This window comes from Rhipicephalus microplus, chromosome 9, assembly GCF_043290135.1.
Source record: "Rhipicephalus microplus isolate Deutch F79 chromosome 9, USDA_Rmic, whole genome shotgun sequence".
Lineage (NCBI taxonomy): Eukaryota > Metazoa > Arthropoda > Arachnida > Ixodida > Ixodidae > Rhipicephalus > Rhipicephalus microplus.
This window is the reverse complement of record NC_134708.1, coordinates 8,251,473-8,274,597: the sequence shown is the minus strand read 5'-3', so window position 1 is coordinate 8,274,597 and position 23,125 is coordinate 8,251,473. Positions and strand designations below refer to the sequence as shown.

Sequence of the window (23,125 nt, the reverse complement as noted above, 5' to 3'; positions counted from 1 at the left end):
GACAGGTAGATTGCCACTATCCCTCAAGAGGAAGGTATATAACAGCTGTATCTTGCCGGTACTTAGCTACGGAGCAGAAACCTGGAGACTTACGAAGAGCGTTCAGCTTAAATTGAGGACGACGCAGCGAGCAATGGAAAGAAAAATGGTAGGTGTAACCTTAAGAGACAAGAAGAGAGCAGAGTGGATTAGGGGACAAACGGGGGTTAAGGATATCATAGTTGAAATAAAGAAGAGGAAATGGACATGGGCCGGGCATGTAGCGCGTAGACAGGATAACCGCTGGTCATTAAGGGTAACTAACTGGATTCCCAGAGAAGGGAAGCGGGTTAGGGGGAGACAGAAGGTTAGGTGGGCAGATGAGATTAAGAAGTTTGCGGGTATAAATTGGCAGCAGCAAGCACAGGACCGGGTTAACTGGCGGAACATGGGAGAGGCCTTTGTCCTGCAGTGGACGTAGTCAGGCTGATGATGGTGATGATTCATTTTAAATTCACTTCAAATTCAAACCTAGCATTTACTATTCACACAAGCCTACAAGATTTATTCAAGGATTGTTACCTCGGATGTGATGGAACTGTCCCATTAAAAGGAGTGCTGTTTACCCAGCCACCATCCAAAGGTGGTGCCGTTTGATAGTGTTAAAGATTAAACTCGCAATCCGTTTTGCCACGACAAACAAAAGATGTGTGCGTTTGGCAAAGTTTATATTATCGATTCTTTCGTCCAGCCACTTTCCCCAAAATATCTTGGGCATGACACTTGAAAACAATTTATACCGTTATGTGCCGAGGCAAAAGGAGTACACCTTATAACATGAAAGGGTACGCAAGGTTAAAACGCACGTGTTGCTAAATTTCTTGTCATCAATGAAACGCCCGCAATGCACACGCTGGGATCTTGCAAGCAATTGCACGTGTTAAAGTTAGGAAAACAAGAATAAGAGAAAGAAGAACTTGAAAAAGAAAATGATACAATGACATCGAAAAGCCCATCTCTTGCTTAAAACTTTAATACCTAACAGAATACGATAACAGAAGACGAAATGCCATGACTGAATTAGCACACTAAAAAATAGAAAACACAAGAAAGAGCTCCACATTCTGAATTTTCTGCTGGTGGGCAAGTGCAATTTAAGAACAAGCGAGAGGTTAGAGTTGCACAACTCACTTCTGGGTTGGCTGGGAAGATATTATCCACCAACCGCTTGTAGCGGGGCCGTAATGCTGCACAGCATCCACAGCAACCTACGAATTGAAAAATACAAAACAAAACACAAAAAAATTAAGCATTTAAATAGTGGAAACAAGTGAACATGATACTCATAAGAGTAGCGACCTGTGGTAAAAGAATTTGAACACTTATACATCTCCGCATTAAAACTTACCGCTCATTACAAGTTTAGGTAGAGGAAAGAAAACTTCATTTTTTCTTTGCTAACTAACAATAGGAGAAAAATAAAGATGTAGTTTATGAATGATCACTTGACATATACACGTCACAGCATCAATAAAACTCACACGCTGAATCCCCATATTCTTTTTTCAGCAGATTAAGATTAAAGACCAAGTTTTCCATATCATTTGTCATAGTATATAACATTCTGAATATGAAATTTTCTTTACACAGTTTTTTTTTTGCTTGTGGCTGCTTACAAATCTTAACTGTTCTAAAATCTTTTGATGCCACTTGTCTTGTGCAAGTCAATTTGCAGTCTCCCTACAGCAATTGCCTCACGATAAAGCTGCTGTACTTTGCAGAAAATAAACGAGCCGTTGTCACTATGGGAAATTTTTCTCAAAGGAAGGCTATCAAGTCTCCAAAACACCTGAACTTTCGATGACCCCTACCATCACTTAACATTGAAATCAATGAGTTTCACTGAGTCTACCTTGCAAGGCAGTTAAATGACCTTACGTCACTGAATATGTGCAGTGCACAAAGGAAGGAAACTTTAATGTATAATTTGTATCATAATGTATCATACTTTTGTATGATAATGTATCTTTAATGTATCATAAGGAAACTTTAATGTAGCATAGTGAGGATCTCGTTCTGGCAGTCTTGATGCCTTCAGGTAGTACGCAAGGGCTTATTGGTCAGCCGTTTGCTCGTCAAGGTTCATGTACTGAAAACTTGTGCAGGAATCACATACTACAGGTTAAGCTCATCAAGGATTATGTACTACGGATTTGTACAAACTGTCACCTTTTGTTTAGTATCTCATATTGATCGGCATGCTATGATACTGATGAGGTGCTCCCACACTGTCTACTGTTCTACGATTGATTGCGCATGCGTTCGTTGCCTTGTATTGCTATTGAGTGCAATATGTGTGTTTTCAATAAAAGTAGTTGGAGAAAGCGCCCGTCCTGTCACGTTCTCCACTGTCCTGTTCTCGTCAAATGCAGCACTACAACATTTTAAGTGTATCGCATCTGCATCACGATTAACACAATAATAGATATAAAAAAACAGTACAATGCCCTGGCTTCACTATCTGGTGGTATAGAATAACGAATATGTGCATGCCACATGTAATGATACGTGTACCAATTTAAAAAGGGTGCACTCACAGTCATGTTGTTCGCACTGCTTGAGGATGGAGCCAACCCATTGGCTTTCCATACACCAGCGCAAACTTGGAGTCAGGAAGGACATGCCGCTTCGAGTTGGCTACAACAGTGCCTAAGCAATCAAGCACCGTACGTGGGGTGGGTGTACTTCTAACATGCAGAAACTAATGCTTCTCTCGCAAAACTCCATTATCGATGTGAACTCCTACATGGTGGGATACACTAAGGGCGTGTGTTAGTGCCGCCGGAGGACGAAATGTCTCTTGAGCGCTTTTTTTTTCTCTATCCTACGAGAAGGTGCATCAAATCGGAAACGAGGCCAAAACGAGTGCTTTTGCTGCAGCTAAATCGCTACGAACCTACATGGCGGTCGGTATACACGAGCAGCGCCCAGCTACCGATGTTGTTCGTGGATACACCGCGCTCAACAACAAAAAACTACGGACCACTACGGCACGAGTCGCATAGCCGCGTGCTCAACCGAGAAGTCGGCCGAAGCTCCAGACCGCCCGTAAGGAGGCAAACACGCAGAGAGGCTGCGAGGCCTCGCCGGCGGTGATCTCGTCGCCTCGTCCGGATCGGAAGGCGATGCATCGTCGGACGGGGGTAAGCATGGCGCGATCGGAACAGCTGGCGACGACAGAACTTCTGGAGCCGCCAAGGCACGACCTCTGGGATCCCCTTAAAAGGACACAGGATCCCCCAGCGGCGGCACACCGAATGCGATGCGGTTCCCAATGCGGTGCCAAGCGAGCCCTCTCCTCCGTCCGCGTATCGACCCGACAGCGCGTTCGTCACAGGGTCTGCGCAGGCAGCGGTCGCGCTCGGCGAAACCACACAAACACGCGCACGCACACCAGCGCCCCAGGTCTTGGACCAATGGCTCCCGACGGCACGGAAACTCGAGCGCCCACGGGCTTCTTTAAAAGCGAGGCAACTCCGCGGAGATGCGGCGGCGTCCGCCATGCTTGCACGGTATACGCTACTGCAGGCTGTCTGCTACCCGAAAGCAAGGGCCACCGTTCCACGTCAGGGTGGTGCTGCGCTGCTGTCAACATGCATTGTTTGTTCTCGTGGCATGCGAGCGAATTAAAAGTACTGCAGACATGCTATCACATTAGTTACTACGTTCAACTTGGCAGACTCATGTCATTCGATGCGGGTCAGCAGCGTAGAAGCTCATGTCCAAATGACGAAAGCAGCAGTACATTTTAGACATCCGCTATAAACCGGCAAGCGGGCTCCGGCAATCGAATTACGCGCCCCGGAACACAGCTGCTCGTATTTGACCCTAAGCGATGAGCGGTTGCGCTAACGCGCTTGTGATTGCAACTACTTTTGACAGTAGGCGTGCCGGTCAACTTACCCATCCCGACGACCTCCAAAACGAAGTTCACGTTCGTTCACAGGTGATCGCGCACAGCTACACGTAGATCACAGCACGGACAGTTTGCGTTACCACGCTGCAACGTTTTCTCGACATAGCTGAAATCGAGTACGTGGGCACAAGAGGAAATGATATCTTCTCGCGGTAGAAAGGGCGCCACAGGAAAACGCCACAGTCGAGCAGTTCGCAAGGTAGGCGTCGGCGCACAGGAACGGTCACTACCGCAATCACTCGCAGGTAAACGCTACAGGATCACTCACGCCGTTGGTATCTCGTTCCTTGATGACGTGTGGGCAAGGTACTGGCTTCCACAAGGCCACAACCGTGTTTAATTCACTTGAAAAAGTTAAATTACGTTAGTGTCGCCATAACGCGACTTTGTTTTCTTACCTAGTTGTCCTATTTATCTATGCAATTCATGCAACTTTTACTTACAAAGCTAGATAACTAACCGCAGTTGCTTTGATGCTTGAAGCCTAGCCACATGTAGCGCAGCCAAACAGCAAACATTGCAACTACGCATTTATTTAAGATCAGCTAGCACGTAGTTTTTAATCTCAAAGGCTATGTTAATTGTACACTACTATATCTCAATAATTGTAAATATTGCGAATTAACTTTTATATTGTAACAAAACAAATCACTTTATATATGAATGCGTGGGAACCAGCTTGCCTTGCGTCTTCTTAAAATTTTGAATTATTGTTTGTTTTCCGCGCTACGCAAAAATGGCGTGCCTTTTCCATGTTTGACGTTAGCCAATCGCTTAGACCAGAGAAAACTATCTCGTATAAAAATTATTGAACAGCGAAAGGTTTGATGAATGGCTGAAGATTTTGTACCTTTCCTGTGAGTATTGTACGCATTGTATTTGAAACTGAACTCGTCCCCTTCTCGCGAAATGTGATTTTTTTTTTCAGCCGCCGCCTGAATGCTCGGTCGCTAGCGTCCGTACGCGCATTGAGTGAACGGGGACAGATAAGTTCCCAATAAAAAGTGCGCCGAGATAGACTTGGGCGTGGCTTTAGCGCCACGACGCGCGCGTTGCGCTTAACTCGCTCAATGTATTACTTCTCCAGCGTCGCGCTGCATCAGAGTCGTACTCGGTGCCAAATCACTGCTCTCTGCGGTGCTTGCGAACTGAAGATTCGCTGATTGCAGGAGATAAGCGGCTTCGAACACGTGTGCTGCAATGCAGCGACAATCCGATCGTCTTGGAGAATCGAGACAGAAAAAAGAAAACGCAAATGAACACGCGGAACATTTATGTTGTCGCAAACGCCACACTTGGAACCTCCAGCGATCAGGTCACGAACCGCTGGCTTCTAGTTTACTCATGCGTGCAGAAGCAGCCTTATTAAGTTCGCTCGAAGGCCGTGATTCAGATCCTTGTCGCAGAGAACAGCGTGCGATCACGGGCGGAACTCTGGGTGCTGCGTCGCGAAGTTTCGCTTTCTAAGCCCGCTTGCTTCAGACGCGTACGTACTGGTAGCTTACGCTAATAATCCTCCCAACTAACAGAGAGAAATAAGTGTGAATGGTGTCGCAAAACGCGTGCAGACACGGCATAATGTAGCGATCAGTCATTTGTAGTTACCGGGCTATCCTAGCCGAAACCACCTAACCTAAACTAACGTAAACAACTACTATGTTATAAGTCATGAACTTGAAGTTCAAACCGTCTAAACACAAATGTTTAATGAAGGATGTCGTCAGTTGTGACTGAAAAAATTGGTGCAAGAGAAATTTTTTGGCAATTGAATCTTGCGTGTGTTTTTATAAAAGCCAAGAATCTGATTACAGCGTCAAGTGGGCGCTCCTTCTGGGTATCTTCCAAAGCAATCCTTTATCTTATGTGCACTAATCCACAGCAATCTAAATAGGTTATTCTGGGAAATTGAAATGCCTAGAAACAATAAAGCTAGATGACTTTTGTCTGTGCTACTGCTAGTTTATATAATGGAATACACAAACATTAACATTTGAAAATGAACAACCTGTTCAGCTGGTCAAGAACAGAAACAAACAGTACAGTGGGTTTCATTATTTTTTTGGGGTTATTAGAGCTCTCTTTGTTTGTAAACAACGTGATGTCACTGCAACTTTCCCACCCTGGCAGCAGCCGCTGGTTGGCAAAAAAGTTCCGCTGGCAGGTACCTTTCTGCACCACAGCGCTGCATGCATCTGCATTCCTTGGATAAAAGTTTCTGCAAATTGTTATTTCCGAAATCGCATCTTTTGAAAGAAAGAGTCACTATCTATAGTGCATGATTCTGTCAGGCTAACGTGCGGTGGTTTACTCGTCGTAGATGACAACCATAAAAGAAAATGTTATGCTCTTCAAAAGTAAATGTCATACATTTTCATGATGACTGCAGTTTGTACAAATATTTGCATGGCATAGACATCAACATACTCGATTTCTATTGCATCACCTGCGTTAAAGTTTTGAACGATGTACGGCATTAATGACAACTCAGCATGAGATAAGGAATTTAATCAAAAATGAATAAGGAAAAAAAAGTGAGCTCTCATTCCCACGCACTCAGTTGAGGTTAACAAATTTCCATAAAAATTAAAGCATAGTTCTCCTCTACAGCATTTCACATAACTTACTGAGAACATATGCATGTTAGATATGATAATTTGATTGTATACACAATCTCTTGCACAGTTAATCGATGTTTCTGATGCCTGCATAATATTGGCATATTTACTTTGCAGCTTTAAACTTGATAAAAAAAAAACATGGAATGTGTGCTTAATAAAAATTGACGCATGAAGGTAAACTAACAAGAATATGACAAACAAAGGCTTTCACTGTTATCATCAAAATGTATTAAATCTCTGATAAAATGTGATACCTTTAATGGGCTTGCATATTCATTGTGGCAATCTGTACATGCAGACTCAGGAATCTTAAGTTATGACTAGAGCTCATGCGTAGTCGTACCTTCCAGCCAAGAGATTATCCACAATTTTTCTTTTGTGCACACAGCACAGGTGCCGAGATGTATGCACTCGCAGATGGTGGCGTCTGATTCTTGTTTACCTGTACCAAAATTTCAAATTTGATTTTCTGATAAGCAGTCACTATAGATAACCAGTCACTGTTAAATGCAACCAGGGTCAGTGTTTTCTTAACATCATTATTCACACACCACATACATTTGTGGTGTAAAATACCTGAAATAGTTTGTCAGATGACTGCGACCTGGTTTCATGCAACAACAAAGTGATAGTGGACCTGGCATCAGCACCTACTGTTTGTATGACTTGAACTTGTCGGCAGGTTAGTTGAATTCTTGTGTTGAACAAAATTATGTCTGCTTTTGCCGTTCTAGAAAAATCTCTCGTTATGATGATTTGAAAGTGCAACTCTAACAGAGTCGAAGAAAGGGCGTACATAAACAAGGGCATACTCACAACTGCAATTTTATTGAGAAAAAAGAAAGAAAACACATACATAGAAAAGTACAGAGCCAGCTATATATCTCCTTAACTGACATGATGTATTCTGACATATGATGAGTAAAAAGAACTTGTGTTTTGCAGTGCTATGGGCCAGTGGAGGGCGGCTGGCCAGTTGACACATGGCCACAGTTGACTGACGAGTGACATTAGCCTGCTGCTCTCCTGGTGGAAAACCAGATCACAGGGCTCAACATGGAATACCCAGACGAAGAGCCAGGGACAGATGTCAAGTTGCTCATGGCTGAAATGAGTGAGCAGTCTGTGTTCTGCCATTTACAGGGACTGCACCATACTGCACCACATTAGTAGTCTTGGCATGAGGACAGTATGATTCCAACAAAATATTCAGCAGCCATTCTTTTAAATTGACTAAAGTGGCTGTTTGAGCGCATTGGTAAGATGCAAAGCGCTTAACCGCACAACCATATGAGGACGGTGACGAAAACGGAAGCCATTTAAGCATTTGTGTGACAACTGCACTCATCTGATTGTGTGCTTGAAGGTTTTTGCCTTTTACATTATACACTTGTAATTGAGTTCTTCCCACGTGTGCAACCTGTAACGGAAATACAATAGACTACCAGTAAATAGAAATCACTTATGCCGAAGTGCTGCTTAAAAGGAACAACTGCCCATAACATGATTGGGTTCATAATTTAATTCTGCACTCATGTTTATCTCGGTAAATGAAACTCTTGTTGTTGAATGGAACATAATTTTCTGGTGCCTCGAGGTTATGTTTAACGAGAGTCTAGTGTAATCTGCTCTGCAGAGGAGTTTTCGCTAGAAGTGTACGCGTCACACAAGCTTGGCAAATTGAAATGCTCCCAAGCATTTCTTAAGAGTATGCTCGAAGGCATCAGTAAGGTCAGGTTGGTCAGGTGGGTATGCACTGAACCGTCCTGGCCTTTCTAAATATCATAAGTAATGCTGATAACACAATTAATGCAGTGAGAGATTTAGAGCCATGCTTATTTGAAGTTGGGCTCATTCTGTATCATAATCACAGAAATGCATTCCATGCTGTTCATATACACTGAATTTTGTATGGTGTGCTGCTTTCTTGTATAATTCTGCTCATCTGACGGCCCGTGCAGAGAACCAGAACTTTGACGTGATCCGGTTTGCCTCCTACCGAACAGCCTGCAAGCTTCGCTTCATCCAGAAACGGTGTCAATGTGAGAAACTACCTCAGTAACACTCCTAAACTTTTACCAAATATTTCTTGCCTTTTCGTATTCCCAACGTTTTTGCTTGTACATGGACACTCTTGATGTCTCAGCTGGATTTGTCAAAGTAGCTTAAAACCAACTCTGAGCCACTGATGGATAAATATTTCATTCAACATAAACTTTCAAATGGTGTCGGAAATTTCTGTGCTCAATGTACTTTTCTAACATTTATTTAAGTGGTGCCTCAAAATAGTATGGGTTAGACTGTATGACAACTTGCATATGTGTCCTTAAATGTCAACTGTATTTTAAAACTGCCCTGAATTGAATGAAAAGTGCTCTTGAAGTGGTTGGTTGAGAAGCGTATCAGTGAATGACACTCTGGTCGGAAAACTCCTGGCTGTAAATATTAAAAATATTTTCACTGCACTTTAAAACTTTTAAAAATCCTTTATTGATTTCGATGAAACTTGCTCAGTTTATGTGTCTCCTTGTACTGATTTCAAATATGCAATATTTTTGCTTATACAATATGTGGTTTTGAAATGCCACCAATTTCATGTGCCATTTTGGTTGGTGCAATTGGTGTAAACTGAGAGAGTTACAAAGTAAATGAGTATATCAGAATAGTGTCAAACGAGAACTGTATGCAAGAGGACAAGAATGGCTGTTCTAAACACGTTTGAGCAAAAGCTATGGTATGTTGAACATCTGTGGCTTAGCTCTTAGCGTAACATTGACTCACTCATGACTGTTCAGCATAGTACTTTGAGCTTTTGTTCAAATAGCTTTACACCACCCATTTTTTCACTCAGTAGTCCATCCAGGTCACTCTGACGTGGTTATTTACTTTGTATTTCTCTCAGTTTAGACAATCTCTTGCTCTCAAAAAGTGTCTAAATTGGTTGATACTTTATGAGATACATATTATACCAGAAAAATGATTGCATATATTTGTTATCTGTAGACTGACATACATAGACTCAGCAAGTTTCATCTCAGTTGATAAAGAAATCAAAAAGTTTCTTTCAAGACTTCCGCATTAAGCGAAGCCATATATGGTTGTGCTATACTTTACCCTTCACGTTTCCCTCATCCTCACTTCTCTTTCCCGCCTTTTGCTATACTATATACAATACTGTGCTTTCGTTTACCCTTGATTGATTTGTGGGGTTTAACGTCCCAAAACCACTATATGATTATGAGAGACGCTTTCGTTTACCCTTTCCTCCTCATCACCATCATTGCCTTTTATGCCTCTTGATATGCTGTGCTATACAAGGCTATGCTATACATGGCTATGTTATACATGGTATTGCCTGCACAAGCCGTACATGGATGAGCATTTTCAATTTCGAAAATTGTTTTGTGTCCTTGTACAAGAAAACAGAAAGACGTTGTGACTGCAGGTATATTGTCTGGCAGAAGACCAAACACCTTGTACACAGTTCATGCAACACTAATATTCATTCAATAATATATCAATCAATCTTTACTTTTAAAGAACAGCTTTTGCAGTATCTAGACCATTGTAGACAAAAAGAAGTTATAAAGAAAATACCTCAGTTAAAAATGTCACATATATCAGGCTTTGACTGTACAAAACAGCTGAACTGAAGTTTTAACTGAACTAAAGTTCGAACCTAAGTTTTAAAATGCCTAGTGGGTCACATCATGCAAACACCCTGTTGAATGTCGTGCAGTGCATTTAGTGGACCTGTGGAACCTGATCGAGGCCTTCCGCGAGAATGCACTCAACGTGATGGATGCGCAAGCGCCCCTCGGAGTGACGCGTGTGCGTGCCCTGCTGAACTCCCTGTACTACCAGCTCAACAAGCGCCTCCCTCCCAGCCAGCAGCTCGACCTGCCCCACTGCGTCAGCCTGCTACTCAACTGGCTGATGGCCAGCTACGACCCGTCAGTATATTGGCATTCGCATTTGCAGGCATTGGCATTTTTGTTAGCCCTTTCAGGCCAAAGTCATCATCTTTTCTTTTCATTGTAAGCTACTGGTTTTCACAATTTGCATTGTGCATGGCCATGGTTGCTGCAAAAAAAGCTGTTCCTGCACATTAGTCAAGAGTAAGTGGCAATTTAATCAATTCATGAATTAAATATTTAGTACTATTTCAATTATATTTATCAATTTGTTACTTAAAGTCATTTTGATAGTATAGCATAATACCCAATATCCAAAATTTATATTTTCAATACACAACTAAAATAAATGACCTACTTCTGCACGGTGAAAAGAGAGGCTGCTTTAGCGAGTTGCAGGAACAGTGTGACCATTTTTATGTAATTTCTTTATTCTCAAGTGATGTGTCTTTTTTGTGTGTGGGTACCAGGTTGGCAGGATAATTAGAGCAGATGCTAAATATGAGATCTAGCATTAGAATAACCCCTTTTTCTTTACTGGGTGGTTGCTGATGGTCATACAAAATTGTAGATACCTATGAGAATCACTGGGCCTGGAAGGTTTAAAGGGAGATTATAGTGGAACAAGGAATCAGCTTATGTGGACAAATACTAGACCCTTTTCACAATTTGCAAGTGCGCTTTTCTGCACTGCACATTCGCCCAATTAGTGTTGGCACCTGTTACTTTCAAGTGGAGAGGAGGCTCTAGTTGCGTGTCCTGGGGCCTGTCCGTTATGCCTTATTTTATCAAGAGAACTGAGTCAACACTTTCTGCTACATAGCACAAACAAATTCTGCACGAGCACACTGTTTGCACTTGTGACTAGCTGCCATTAGTTGGGCTAACTGCATCACAGAAAAGCTAGCGTTACAATTATGAAAAGGGTCTGTTGTGCTCTGAAAACTCTAATGACATCGATTGCACCATTTTAGGTTAATAGAGAAGGAAATCAAGGTTAGAGTTTCAATATTCAAATTCGGGCAGAAACTTCTGTGCATGACGTCACAGACTACAAATAGTACTTTTAACATTTTTCTGACTCTGGCTCAATTAAACTTTTTAAAACTTGGTGTAATAAGCCTTTGAATCCCTAAGAGAACATTGTATTTAGTTTTTACAGATTAGGAACTACATAGGCCTTTGCAGACACCACAAAATCTGTGACGTCACAGTGGCTGGTGCAGAAAGTTTAATACGGCAATGCCAGCCGGATTTTCTTTTTATGCGTTATCGCGCTTTCCAAGTATAGTAGGTGTGGTGATTTTAGTCTTGAAAGAGTGGTTTAGTGTACGAGAAAACTGTTCTTCTATTTAGTGTCGCTTTGAATAGCTGCTCACTGGCATCCATAGCATATTTTTCTTACTCATTAAAGGGTGTTGCCATGTTTGAGACAAGGAGTTAGCTTGTGGCACAGCACTTATGTCTACTGTTTTAGTGTTTGCATTATTTTATTCTACATTAATTTCTATGCAGACGCTATGCCCCCAGAAAAATTTTTTAATAGGGGAAGATAAGGTTTAAGCACTTTTGTCCCCGCATATGTGCGCATATGTCTCAGCTGAAGTTCACTTGCCTCGAGAGGAAGGACTCATGGCGTTTTGCGTGAAAGTGTGTCTTCTAGTTCTAAATAATACTGATGTCAGGTTCGAGCTGCCTACCTTGATGCCGTTGTGCTGCCCCCAGGGAGCAGCAGGGCTGCCTGCGGGTGCTCTCCCTCAAGGTGGCCTTGGCCATCCTGTGTGCGGGCAAGCTGCTGGACAAGCTGCGCTGTGAGTGAAAGCTCCTCTTCGTGCAGAATGCATGCACGTGCACTCGGCGCACTCATTTCTGCCCAACAGAACATGCATGCACACGACGCAATCTGCGGCCAAGTTCGAGTCGCATAATTTTCTTTCTTGCGCACTCCTCAGAACTATAAACAGAAGGACTAAATTTTCTAGGGAAGGTGCAATACAAGGCGGCTGGTCAAAGAGGGAGGCACGCAATATAAGCCATTGTTATGATCAAATTTGAAATTTTTTTTTTGTATATCACATGTTTGAAACAAATTCAGCTTTTATTTGGGGATATGTTAGGCTTTCAACTGGAGAGGTTAATGAATAGATTGAACGAGTTCATCATATGCATGGTAATCATAAATTATTTAGCTTAGCATGATAATCATAAAGTGTTGTGTATGAAAGTTCGTCTCTAAAAGGAGTGAATTGAGAAACTTGGCATTGTGCAAAAAGCATATTAAGAGGTTTTAAAAGAGCGGAGTTGGCAAACTGGATGTATTAGGAATTGACTACTAATACATTTACACTGTTGTCCTTCATGAAAGGGAACACATGAGCGTGTGGCCGATGCTCTGTGGCACCATCAAACGACAGCAAAACAAAACACGTTCACTTTCGCCGTCCTCTGTTGACAAACAAGATAACAAGTCATGGCCGGTAGACAAGCGCTGCTAGATTACCTTCCCTCACCGCTTGTGCAACGAATGATGTTGGCCAATGTTTGTAGCATGCGCCATGTTACGCACCACTTTCAGTTTGATGTGTGCGCAAGTATCCGCAGTGCGAACGCAAAACTGAAGTATAGTACGTTAAAATGAATTTCACAATGTTTTTGTCGATAAAATTACGGGAGGCGTAATCTTTGTCCCTACTTTGAACCATATGATCTAAAGCATTGCCTCTGAGATGCGGCGCACAGCAATTCATCTGTAGAGCAGACGACGGATGACAATTTGCCCTAAATCGTGTTCTTCAGTCTAATGCGGCAGTCTTCGTGCCCCAAATGATAAAAATTTGTTATGAATCGTTTATGAACTCATTCAACATTCAGTTCTCTTACCCAACGTGTTGCAAACACATGGCCGTCACAGCAGCTCCATCTGTGTGTTAGTAATGGAGAGGCACCACATATTAGAAGTCTCAGTGCTCTACGTCTAAGAGTGAATTCAGATACTGTAGAATACCGTGTTCAAAATAGTTACTCCTATCTGCTAAAACAGCGTTTCTTCACTAAATGCGGTCACGTTTACTCGCGTTTGATGCTTATCCGACTCGATGTTCAGACTTCTAGATTTCTCAACTTATCAGCGCATTCTCGAAAAGCTCTGATTTGTACCACGAATATTGTTGCTAAAAACAAAATAATGCAACATGTTTTTCCATATTACTGTATGATGGCCTTCGGTTGTCTATTTACGAGTTTTTAAGAAAAATCGAAGATGGTTTTTTTTTATTATTCAAATTTCAGTGGAGTACACTTTTGCCAATATGAAAATTTTGAGGCAATGTATAAAAATATACATTTGCCCTACGGCAGCAATATTTTATGTACCTAATGAACACACTATATCCTTAAAACGTGTTGCATTACTTTGAAAACGCTGCTTGCATTACTTTCGGAGAAAAAAAAAATGGGGAATACATAACTTATTTTAAACTGTCGCAAAATTAGACATTTTTAAAAGCTATTTTCTTAAGGTCTACAAACTTGAAATTGTATGAATTCATTCTTCATTAGACATGCATTTCAGGTAAAAAATATCTTTCTTGAAACAAAAATATTTGTGTTTTTATAGCATCTGCAATTTTCGAAAATGACAGGTGACGAAATCGGTGCCTCCGTGTTGGTGAAGTTTGATATTTTTTTTTCTTGTAAGTTATGCCGTTAATCATAAAACAAAGTTGACTTTCGGGCTACCTGGTGAGAGGTGCACGAAATATAAAATACTCAATGAAATCTAAAACATCAACTTTTGGACCCGTGTCTATCTCTCATGGAATCACCCTGGTGCAAGCGACTGTTGACACCAGTGTTTGAACATAACCGACTGCAAATATTTTGTAAATTGTTTGTGAACTCAAAGAAGCTAAACTCGAAAGAAGTGCAGACCTATAATTCAACCAGTTTGCGCGAGCATTTCAAGCATGTCTCAGTCACTCTCTGTCCAGTGTTTTTGTAGCTTCAGCAGACAAAGTTGATAATGTTTAAACTGGCTCAGTGCGAAGTCTTTCTTAAATTTTTACTTTTCCCTCAGCTGCCAGCATTGCATTTTGTATGTTTATCTTCAAGCTGTTGCTGGGAGCTGAAGCAGCCTGGTCGTAGCTTGGTGGTTTGAAGTCTCATGTAATAACCCCATTTAGCTTAACTAGTGAACATGGGGCTGCGTTCTGTAACACAGGGTTTGTGAAGGGTGTTGTGCCGGGAAAATGCCTGCAAACTGTGGCACATTGAAGCCGCTCACCTGTGGTTGTGGCCCCCCTCCGTACATGCCCAGACCTGTTCTCCTTGTTGGCCGATAGCAGCGGACGGCTACCCGTGTCCCGTTTTGGACAGCTCCTGAAAGACGCCCTTGTGCTGCCCGCTTCCGTGCTCGAGTCACCCAGTTTTCACTATAGCGAGTCACTGCCAACCAGCATTTTTCACCAGGTAGGTTTGTCCTCGTGGGCGATACCTAGATGATTACAGAAACATGAGCATACAAATGCACACAAGCCTGCAGATTGATGTCAGGAGCCGAACAGCCGTTGACCCTGCCTGACGTTGCCGAGAGCAAGAGCGGGACTAGTATTTCTTTAATCGCTGAGGTGATCGACTAACGCGCTTCGGTCATCTGGACAGGGCCTCCCCTACTTCATTTGCGGGGGTGCTGACACCCCTGTAAAGTTGTTTGCACCACGTGGCGAATGTGTTTTGCGCATAAGCCACATTTTGGGTTCACAACTACTGAGCAGTAGGTGGCATTGTGCTCGCGAGCGTATGTTATCACTACCACTATCATCATCATCATCGTTAGAAAACGTTAGCGCCAGCGGCGACGCCTTGGTGATGGCGTGCAAGAAATAACCTGGTCCCTTGTGGCGTGAGGCGGCAGCACAGACGGTTGCCTCGAGCGGTGGGTCTGCCGTGGACGGCACCACGGGCGGTCTGCGGTGGGCCCACATGGTAAGTCAGGCGTTAGCGACACCACCTTGTTTGTCATGTTTTTGTTGAGTGCTGTTTAATATTGGGTAAGGATGTTTTAGCGTAGTGATCAGGATTGGTGTTATAATAATTCGGCTGAAGGTATAACTTTCCAAGCTCAAGGTTTAAGTATGTAACTCTAGGAGGGTAAAGGACCCATAAAGGGCCGGTAAACAGGCTTCATCTTTTTTTTTACACCCTTCCCAACAGGCTTGTCAATTTGTATATCAGATCACAGCTACCACATTGTCTGAATATTACAATGCTGTACACCACGCACACCTTGCATTTCGAAAAACAATTACCACGCCTTATTCCTCTATCTGACCAATCCACCATGTAGTGCAGTGATGCAAGTTTGCCGGTGGGCAGCTTTACGTACCACTGAGCTCATCAACTGGCCTGAACCAGGTTTCAACGAGCAGCTGTCAAGTTAACATCAGTTCCTGCTCCCACCCTCTGCTCTGAAGCCGCACCTTGTTTCTTGTCCCTGCGGTGATGCAGTTTTGGTCGTTCATGCCCTTGCCATGTGTATGCACCTTAAACGAAGGCTCTTTGGGTGCCACCATAGTCCTCTATGGGCTGTTGTTGATAAGTGTGACCCCCAAAATTCCACTGCTGATGATGTGATGGCTGATGTGCCATAAAAACGTTCGATCAAAAATGACTCCTTCACACATTTCTCAAAAGGTGAAGCATATCTTCAATATGCTTCACCTCACTACATTCTAGTATTGTGGCAAAGTTGTTTTTTTTGGTTCTGCTTTAGTCAAATGTTTGCAGTACACATCTGAATAACAGTAGCCCCTTAAAATTTCTTATATGCTTCACCTCATCACACTCCGATATTTTAGCAAAGTTGCCTTTCACACTCTGCTATGATTGCAAATGTATTGACTCCAAAAAAAACTCATTCTTCCGACATGGAGATGATAGATGAAGAGATGGGAGCTCAATTGATGCTGTTTAGAACTTTAAATTAGGGCAGGAAGCTAGAAAAATAGGATACCAAAGATTTTTAGCATCTGAAATCTCAAGTGTTTCTGTACGTTGACATCTACTAGGCAGTTTTGGAGCTCCTAACTTGACGGGAGCACAACTCAAATTCGCCTTCTAAAATACAAAATATGAGAGAGAGTTAGTGTATGCAAAAGTATACAATTTGACGAACAGAACAGTCACAGCTAAGTGCTAGGAAAGATGCGTAAAGAGAGTGCCCTGCTCTCTGTCGTAAAGTGATATGGCTTGAACTCCGTGCAGTCCCGCGTGACGCTCAACGAGTTCCTGTCTGTGTTGACCAGCGATGGAGGTCCTGAGTGCCTGATTTGGATGCCCCTTCTCCATCGCATGGCCAATGTCGAGAACGGTGAGGGGCTCTAGTCTTGACAATGTACGGGTTGACCACTGTTTGATTGAACTACTTTTGTACATACACTGTTTGGCTCCAAAAGAAACTGAGCAAGAAACGGTGCAATGAAAGGGACTAACTGACAATTTTCATGGTACCTGTTTTTCCTAGTATAATGAAAAGCCTACCAATCAGAGTGTTTAAAGAGACACTAAAGCCAAGTAACAATGTACGTGAGTGTAAAAGCTTAATGTATGAGAACGCCTAAACTGAAATTATTATCAACAGCAGTGCCCTACTTACCGAGAAATTAAAGTATATGCATGAGAACACGTGCCATGAGTAGGACATTCGGAAAATGGTCCCGATGACGTCAGAATTATCGTTTACGATTAATAACTAGTAATTGAACTAGCTGCAATGAATAAAAATCTTTCCGTACATCAAGAGACGTAATAAAATGCTGCTTGTTCGTTTCTGTTTTATTCACGAAAAAAAAAAAAAAAGCCGCCGGACATTACTATGCGGAATGGCGCAAGTAGTTCAAAAGTTCACTTCTTGCGTGGATAAACAGGACAGGTCGTGTTAACTAGCGAGGCCCTGTTGAAGCTAACACGTGTGCCATCTGGGAGGCCATAGCACGAAATCACTCAATGGCCGTTGTTGCTGCTATGGCTTTGGCTAGTGTCGGTTGTCGCGCAGTCAAGCCGGGCAATGTTGTGCGCGGCAAGAGTGACGTGAAAGGTTCCAATTGAGGCAAGTAATTTGAAGTGTGCTAACGTGATGTGGCCCAGTAAAGCGTAATTTTATTTCAAAATAAGCACTTTCTTTGCACAAAAGTAGCACTACGAGGTTTCTGAGCCGCTATTTCAGCAATCAACATCGACTTAATATTTGCCTTTAATGTCCCTTCAATAATGGAATGGTAGCGTTGAAAACACCATAAACAGTTTTATCAGGATTTTTCTATCTGCAGCACCTGTGAAGCCATTGATGCAGCAAATGCTGCAAAGCTCGGTATGATAGCATTTAGACACCGGCAAACAAATGTGGCCATTTCTGAAGCAGTAACATTGTGACCCATGTTCGTGCACAGCTGTTCACAGCACATGCTTAATTGTCATGCATTCCCCTTGGCTAAATGTAGGCTTTCGTTTGCGCCAGCTGCTGCAAAGGCACCGCCACTTTTCAGTGTCAACTCCTTTTACTTTGTAATAAACATTAAATAAACAAGGATACCCTAAAATATACAAACTCAATATTTAAGCTTGAATTATGGTGCACCTATGGAACAGCGGACTATTGTAAAGTGTTTCGAAGTTTCTCGTAGGTTCTCGTATACAATGGTTATACATTTTCCCCCTTTTTAATTGCCTGTCACCATTTATCGAAATGTCTGCTGCAAGTGCGCTGCAAGTAATGTTGGTGTAGTGAAGCCCCACTGTGCGTGGTGCAGTGCTGCACCCAGTGCAGTGTGACGGCTGCAACCGGGACTCCTTTTTGGGCTTCCGATACAAGTGCCAGCGCTGCTACAACTACCAACTCTGCCAGGACTGCTTCTGGCGCGGCCGCACTTCGGGTTCGCACACCAACCAGCACGAGATGAAGGAGTACGCCATCTATGTGAGTCCCCGCTTTCGCATTGCAATTTTTCGTTCATGTATTAAGTTCAAGAGTTCACTTAAGGCCAGACATATATAATAAATAGCACATTACAGCATGTCTGCACATACTGAAATTACTGTATTTGTTGTGCAAATAATCCACACAACAAATTACAAACCGCAAAAAATTGTAAATTTTTAAATATTCCTGGTATTGCCATGAAGCTGCCTTCCTGTCATTACCTTGAAGCAATGCCATGAACCCAACTTGCACACCAAACTTTACATGTCATTCGCACGCAGACATTAGCAGGGGTGGCGCCAGGGTATTGCATGCCGGGCCCATGCTTCCCTCCCCCCGAAACTTCTTTTCGCTATAGCATACAGACCAAAACATACCCCTCCTCAGAAAAAAATTAATAAAAAAATCTGCCTCTTTTTTACTGGGGGTCGGGGAGGCGGGGCTTTGGGGCGGCAGGGAGACTGAGAAATTATTCCTTGGGTTTTAATATATTTCTTCTTAAAGGGTCAGGAGGGGGGTCATGCATGAATTTGGGGGGCTGTGGCCCCACACATCTTTCGGTGCCGCCTCTGCACTTTGACAGTGCATTTTTTGTATATCTTGTGCCAGTTATATGCAAAGAACTACAATATGTGATCCTCTTCATTAATGCAACTAGACTTGCAGTGCCCACTCATGTTTCACACTTGTTTCCTCTCTTTCCTGTTGCAATGAAATGTTCTTTCTATATAAATAATTTGGCTGCATTTAGCCCTATTCCTTTTAATATAATTTCCTGCCTTACTTTTTTAGTCTTTCACATTAGCTAGCTGCAGCATCATCGGCTTCTAATCATAAAGTTATTATTTCTTACTAGGGGTTCTGTGGATGACCCTTTTTGTTTTGGAAAAGTCATAGTTTATAGTCTTTTCGTAATTTCATTGCGAGTAACATTTGCTGTTTTTATTCAGGTCAGTTTTTTTCTTACCTCCAGCTATGAGGTTGAATCGTAAATCATAGCTTGCCAACAGGACTACTCCCCCCTTATTGTCCGCTCTGAACGAATGGTACATGGTCGACCCCTTAATTGTCCCTGTTTGAACTTCTGTAGAAGATGTTGGGTCCTTTCTGCAAAGACCAAATAGATACAAGGTACATGAGAAAAAGCACACTGTATGAGTTTTAAGAAAAAAAAAAAGTGAGCTTTGTTTTCTCATGCAGAAATCAGCCAGCAAGCAGCTTGGTCACTCCCTGCGCAAGTCATTCCGGTGTGTCCCCGAGCGACCCAGCCGGCCACTGCCGCATTTTCCTGAGGAGGAGCACCCGCTGGATTTGGCGCACATTGTGTGAGCATCTCTTGAATGCCATGCATCACGCACTGATGGACACTGCACTCATTGTCTTAGCCAAGTAACCAGGTGCGGTTCAGAACTTATACCGACTGTTCTAGTGCGGAACTATTTGCCAGATTTTGGTGCTGCAAGGAAAAACACCAACCGTGAAAGTGAAAGAAAAACTCACAGGATTGCAGATTATCCTTACAGTGAAGAAAAATGAGTGAAAGAAGGCTCATTATCCGCATACACCTTCCAGCCCGCAACACGTGGTCAGGCACTGTTCCCATGTGTGTCAACAGAGGAGCTGTATCCACCGCAGTCGTCGTCTTCATTACTCACTTTCTTCGAATCACTTTCATCACTATTTGACGGAGGCACGTGGTTTTCTTTCTTACTAAAGTTGTCATCATTTTCTCGAAATTTAACGTCTTAAAATGCACGTGGTGAAAAAGCGGCCTTGCTTCTCTGCAAATCGCATGAAAGTGAGAATGCTTTAGGCTCCAGAAGCCTTTGTGAACATTGTAACGCTTCCTAGTGTGAAAAACACTGAACATCAACAAAGCTCACATATCTCTTGAGGTGGCTCAATAAGTAAACATAAAATGCACGCGAATTGCAGTGAGAAAAACCTCAAAATTTAAACCCCTAACACTATTGGTTGGCAGTGCCTGACAACGGACCACTACAGCCGTGGTTGGGCCCTGACCCAAAGGGTTAAAGGACATTGCATAAATGTACACACTTGATGGAATTTTTCTTTTAAATGTGCGAAACACACTGATGAGTTGGCATACCGTACAAAAATAAATTGGCTTTGCTGCTTGTGGGAACACTACTGTCTAGCACTTACCCTTCATTATTTTGAATACCACAAAATAATGGAAGGCCCTAAGTGTGCAGTCTGCTTTAGACATGAATTATGATTTTAAAGGTATGAAATTTACATAATTTGATGCTTATGTTCTAGAGTATAAGTGTCAAGCTAGTGGAAGTGTTAGAATGAGTGATAGCGTATATTATAGCAATAAATTGCAATGACAATATAATCATCTGACAATACATTGTATGGTCACTTCTGCTACATTTTTCATAAAAATAACTTCGATCACCCACTCACGTTGCATTCAGTAGTTATCTGCTGGTAGCAAGCATTCTCAAAAAGGCAAAAAATAAAATTTCAGAATTTCAGAATTCTTGCTGTAATGCTTTGTGGCTTTCTTGTCAAACACAGTACTGCATCTACTAAAGCAGCTCTGTGTAGTAAAAGCAATATGAAGAAACATTTGGTAGCAAGATTATTTAATTTACCGTAAGCTCAGTGATATCTTCCTTGTGTGCAGAAACGGCAAAAGTAAGTTGCACCTGTGAACAAGGATGTTATGTCATGTCGTTAAGGAATATGGCAGAACCGAAGCAAGCAGGGATCTTGCCTCTCGCCTTTCACACAATCTTTGTAGAAGATATGCCCAAAGTGCAGCATGTACATTACTCAAGAACTTAAATGAAACGTCAAATTTTTTTAGTATGATGACTGGTATGCGCAGTCGCTTGAGATAACTGTGTCACGTTGCAACGAATGTGGTCTCTAAAAATAATGGTGGCTCTGATATACATGTTCCAGTTGAAATGACGTCGATGTGACTTGAATTGTAGACGGTGAAAACGAAAGTCTGCGAGTTACTTAATCCGAAATTGGCCTGTTTCAATCCGTGAGTACTTTGCAGTCTGCCACTTGCCTTTGTCATGCGGTAATGAATAGAATGAGTGGTTAAAGGGATACTAAGAAAAAAAAAACAGTGCGTTGTTTTAAATTAATATCCTTCACTCTGAGACCTATACATAATGTCATAAGTTTCATTGTCATAAGTTCATTGTTTGCAAAGAAAATCAAGATTAAAGCTTCATTTTTGAGCTTTATGCCGTAATCTTCGCGCATGATGCAAAGAATGCTGCAGTGTATTTTTCGTATTTCCACGACATTGGCTTGACGAAATTTTCTTAAACTTTGTTTGCTAAGTTTGTGGCACCCACAGATTTCAATGTATTTCAATTTTATCAATTAGACGCTATGTAGGATCCATTAGATGCCTTGGAAATTCTATGACATCACAGTGTTTGGTGCAGAAGTCTCAAGGTGGCATCTCCACCTGCAGTTTCTTTTTGCGCATTTTGTCGCTTACCAAGTGCCATGACATGGTGAGAGTGGTGTTTTCAGGATTGTGAAATTGTGTTTTACTAATACGCAACAAAGCGTTTTGTTCTTTAGTGTCTTTTGAATGGCATACACTTTTCTGCTTTCAACACCGGTAACTCGGCAGTGACCCTAAGCCTCTGTACTTGCAGGCCTCCCTCTCCCGCGGCCAGTCATAATGGCCTCCCATCGTTGATCGGTCCACCCATGGACAGTGGGCAAGACGAGGAGCACCGACTGATAGCCCGTTATGCTGCTCGCCTCGCCCAGAGGCCCACTGGCTCGACTGACACGGCACGGCAAAGGGAGCTGCTGGCACAGCTGGAGGCGAAAAACAGGTGCTCTCTCTTGCCTTGTGAAGTGTTGCTCTGACTCGGAGCATTTTTCTGGCTCTGTGTGCTTAACAAAGGCTGCTTCCCGTGCCACGATTGCAGCGGAAAAAATGGCTTCGTTCACTCCATTCGCAAGCGCTGCTAATGGTAATTTTTTTCTCATCGGTTGCGAATGGTCCGCGACATTCACTCTGCAACTGGAGTGGCGAGCAATGTTGCTTGCTGCCATTCTTTGTGGCAGGCGCTGCAGAAATTATTGAAATGTAATATAACAACCTGTGTGTTATGATACTATTTCTTATTAAGTTTTATGAACAGTAACGAAGAGCACGCATGTCTGGTCACTTACAAACACTAACCAATCTAAATCTAATTTAAAGTGCACAACATTGGCCATTACCAGAACAAAGATGTCGACGCAATATTAATGGTTCAGTTGGCCCAGCACTATGTCGACTAAATAATTGCTCTGCCACTGTGAACAAAGTGAATAATCTTCAACGTATTTGTCACTCGCCGCTTACCACTGTGGTGAGAGCGATCGGCCCTCTTCTTTGCTGAAAGTGCATTCACAGTCTGAAAAATACTGCGTTGTGTCATATAAAATAGCCCTAAGACAAAAGCCTTGTATGTTTCATGCAATGGTGGCCTTAAACAAAATGGTACAAAGGATACCACATGGCCTCTCAAACTTGGCTGCAGGCACATGAAGTACTCATTCACTTTGTCTTTGAGATATTTGCATGACTTGGCCTATTGGCAACCATGGAGGGGCATGGAAACAGCACACGATGGAAGATGCCAAGCCAAGGCCTATTGGATCG

General features: G+C 42.5%; 2 protein-coding genes across 5 annotated transcripts in view; one reads left to right on the top strand and one right to left on the bottom strand.

The window, feature by feature from the left end:
- Window positions 1-4,347, bottom strand: part of stmA (Protein EFR3 homolog stmA) — a 35,117-nt gene extending 30,770 nt beyond the window's left edge. Inside the window, exons 1-3 of one of the 3 annotated variants that reach the window (XM_075873056.1) lie at window positions 3,943-4,292; window positions 2,577-2,676; window positions 1,171-1,247 (exon numbers count right to left, since the gene is read on the bottom strand). In XM_075873056.1, coding sequence (XP_075729171.1) covers window positions 1,171-1,247; window positions 2,577-2,661 — 162 coding nt within the window. In that variant the 5' untranslated portion in view covers window positions 2,662-2,676; window positions 3,943-4,292. Of the gene's footprint in view, window positions 1-1,170; window positions 1,248-2,576; window positions 3,136-3,942 lie in introns of those variants that run through there. The other 2 variants (XM_037415419.2, XM_037415418.2) reach the window with 2 other exon arrangements.
- Window positions 4,348-4,677: 330 nt separating this feature from the next.
- Window positions 4,678-23,125, top strand: part of LOC119163422 (dystrobrevin alpha) — a 28,419-nt gene continuing 9,971 nt past the window's right edge. For both annotated transcript variants that reach the window (XM_037415413.2, XM_037415412.2), the window contains exons 1-10: window positions 4,678-4,812; window positions 7,519-7,687; window positions 8,535-8,615; window positions 10,313-10,526; window positions 12,213-12,298; window positions 14,803-14,954; window positions 16,749-16,854; window positions 18,293-18,459; window positions 19,663-19,787; window positions 22,122-22,307. In XM_037415413.2, coding sequence (XP_037271310.2) covers window positions 7,630-7,687; window positions 8,535-8,615; window positions 10,313-10,526; window positions 12,213-12,298; window positions 14,803-14,954; window positions 16,749-16,854; window positions 18,293-18,459; window positions 19,663-19,787; window positions 22,122-22,307 — 1,175 coding nt within the window. In that variant the 5' untranslated portion in view covers window positions 4,678-4,812; window positions 7,519-7,629. The remainder of the gene's footprint in view (window positions 4,813-7,518; window positions 7,688-8,534; window positions 8,616-10,312; window positions 10,527-12,212; window positions 12,299-14,802; window positions 14,955-16,748; window positions 16,855-18,292; window positions 18,460-19,662; window positions 19,788-22,121; window positions 22,308-23,125) is intronic.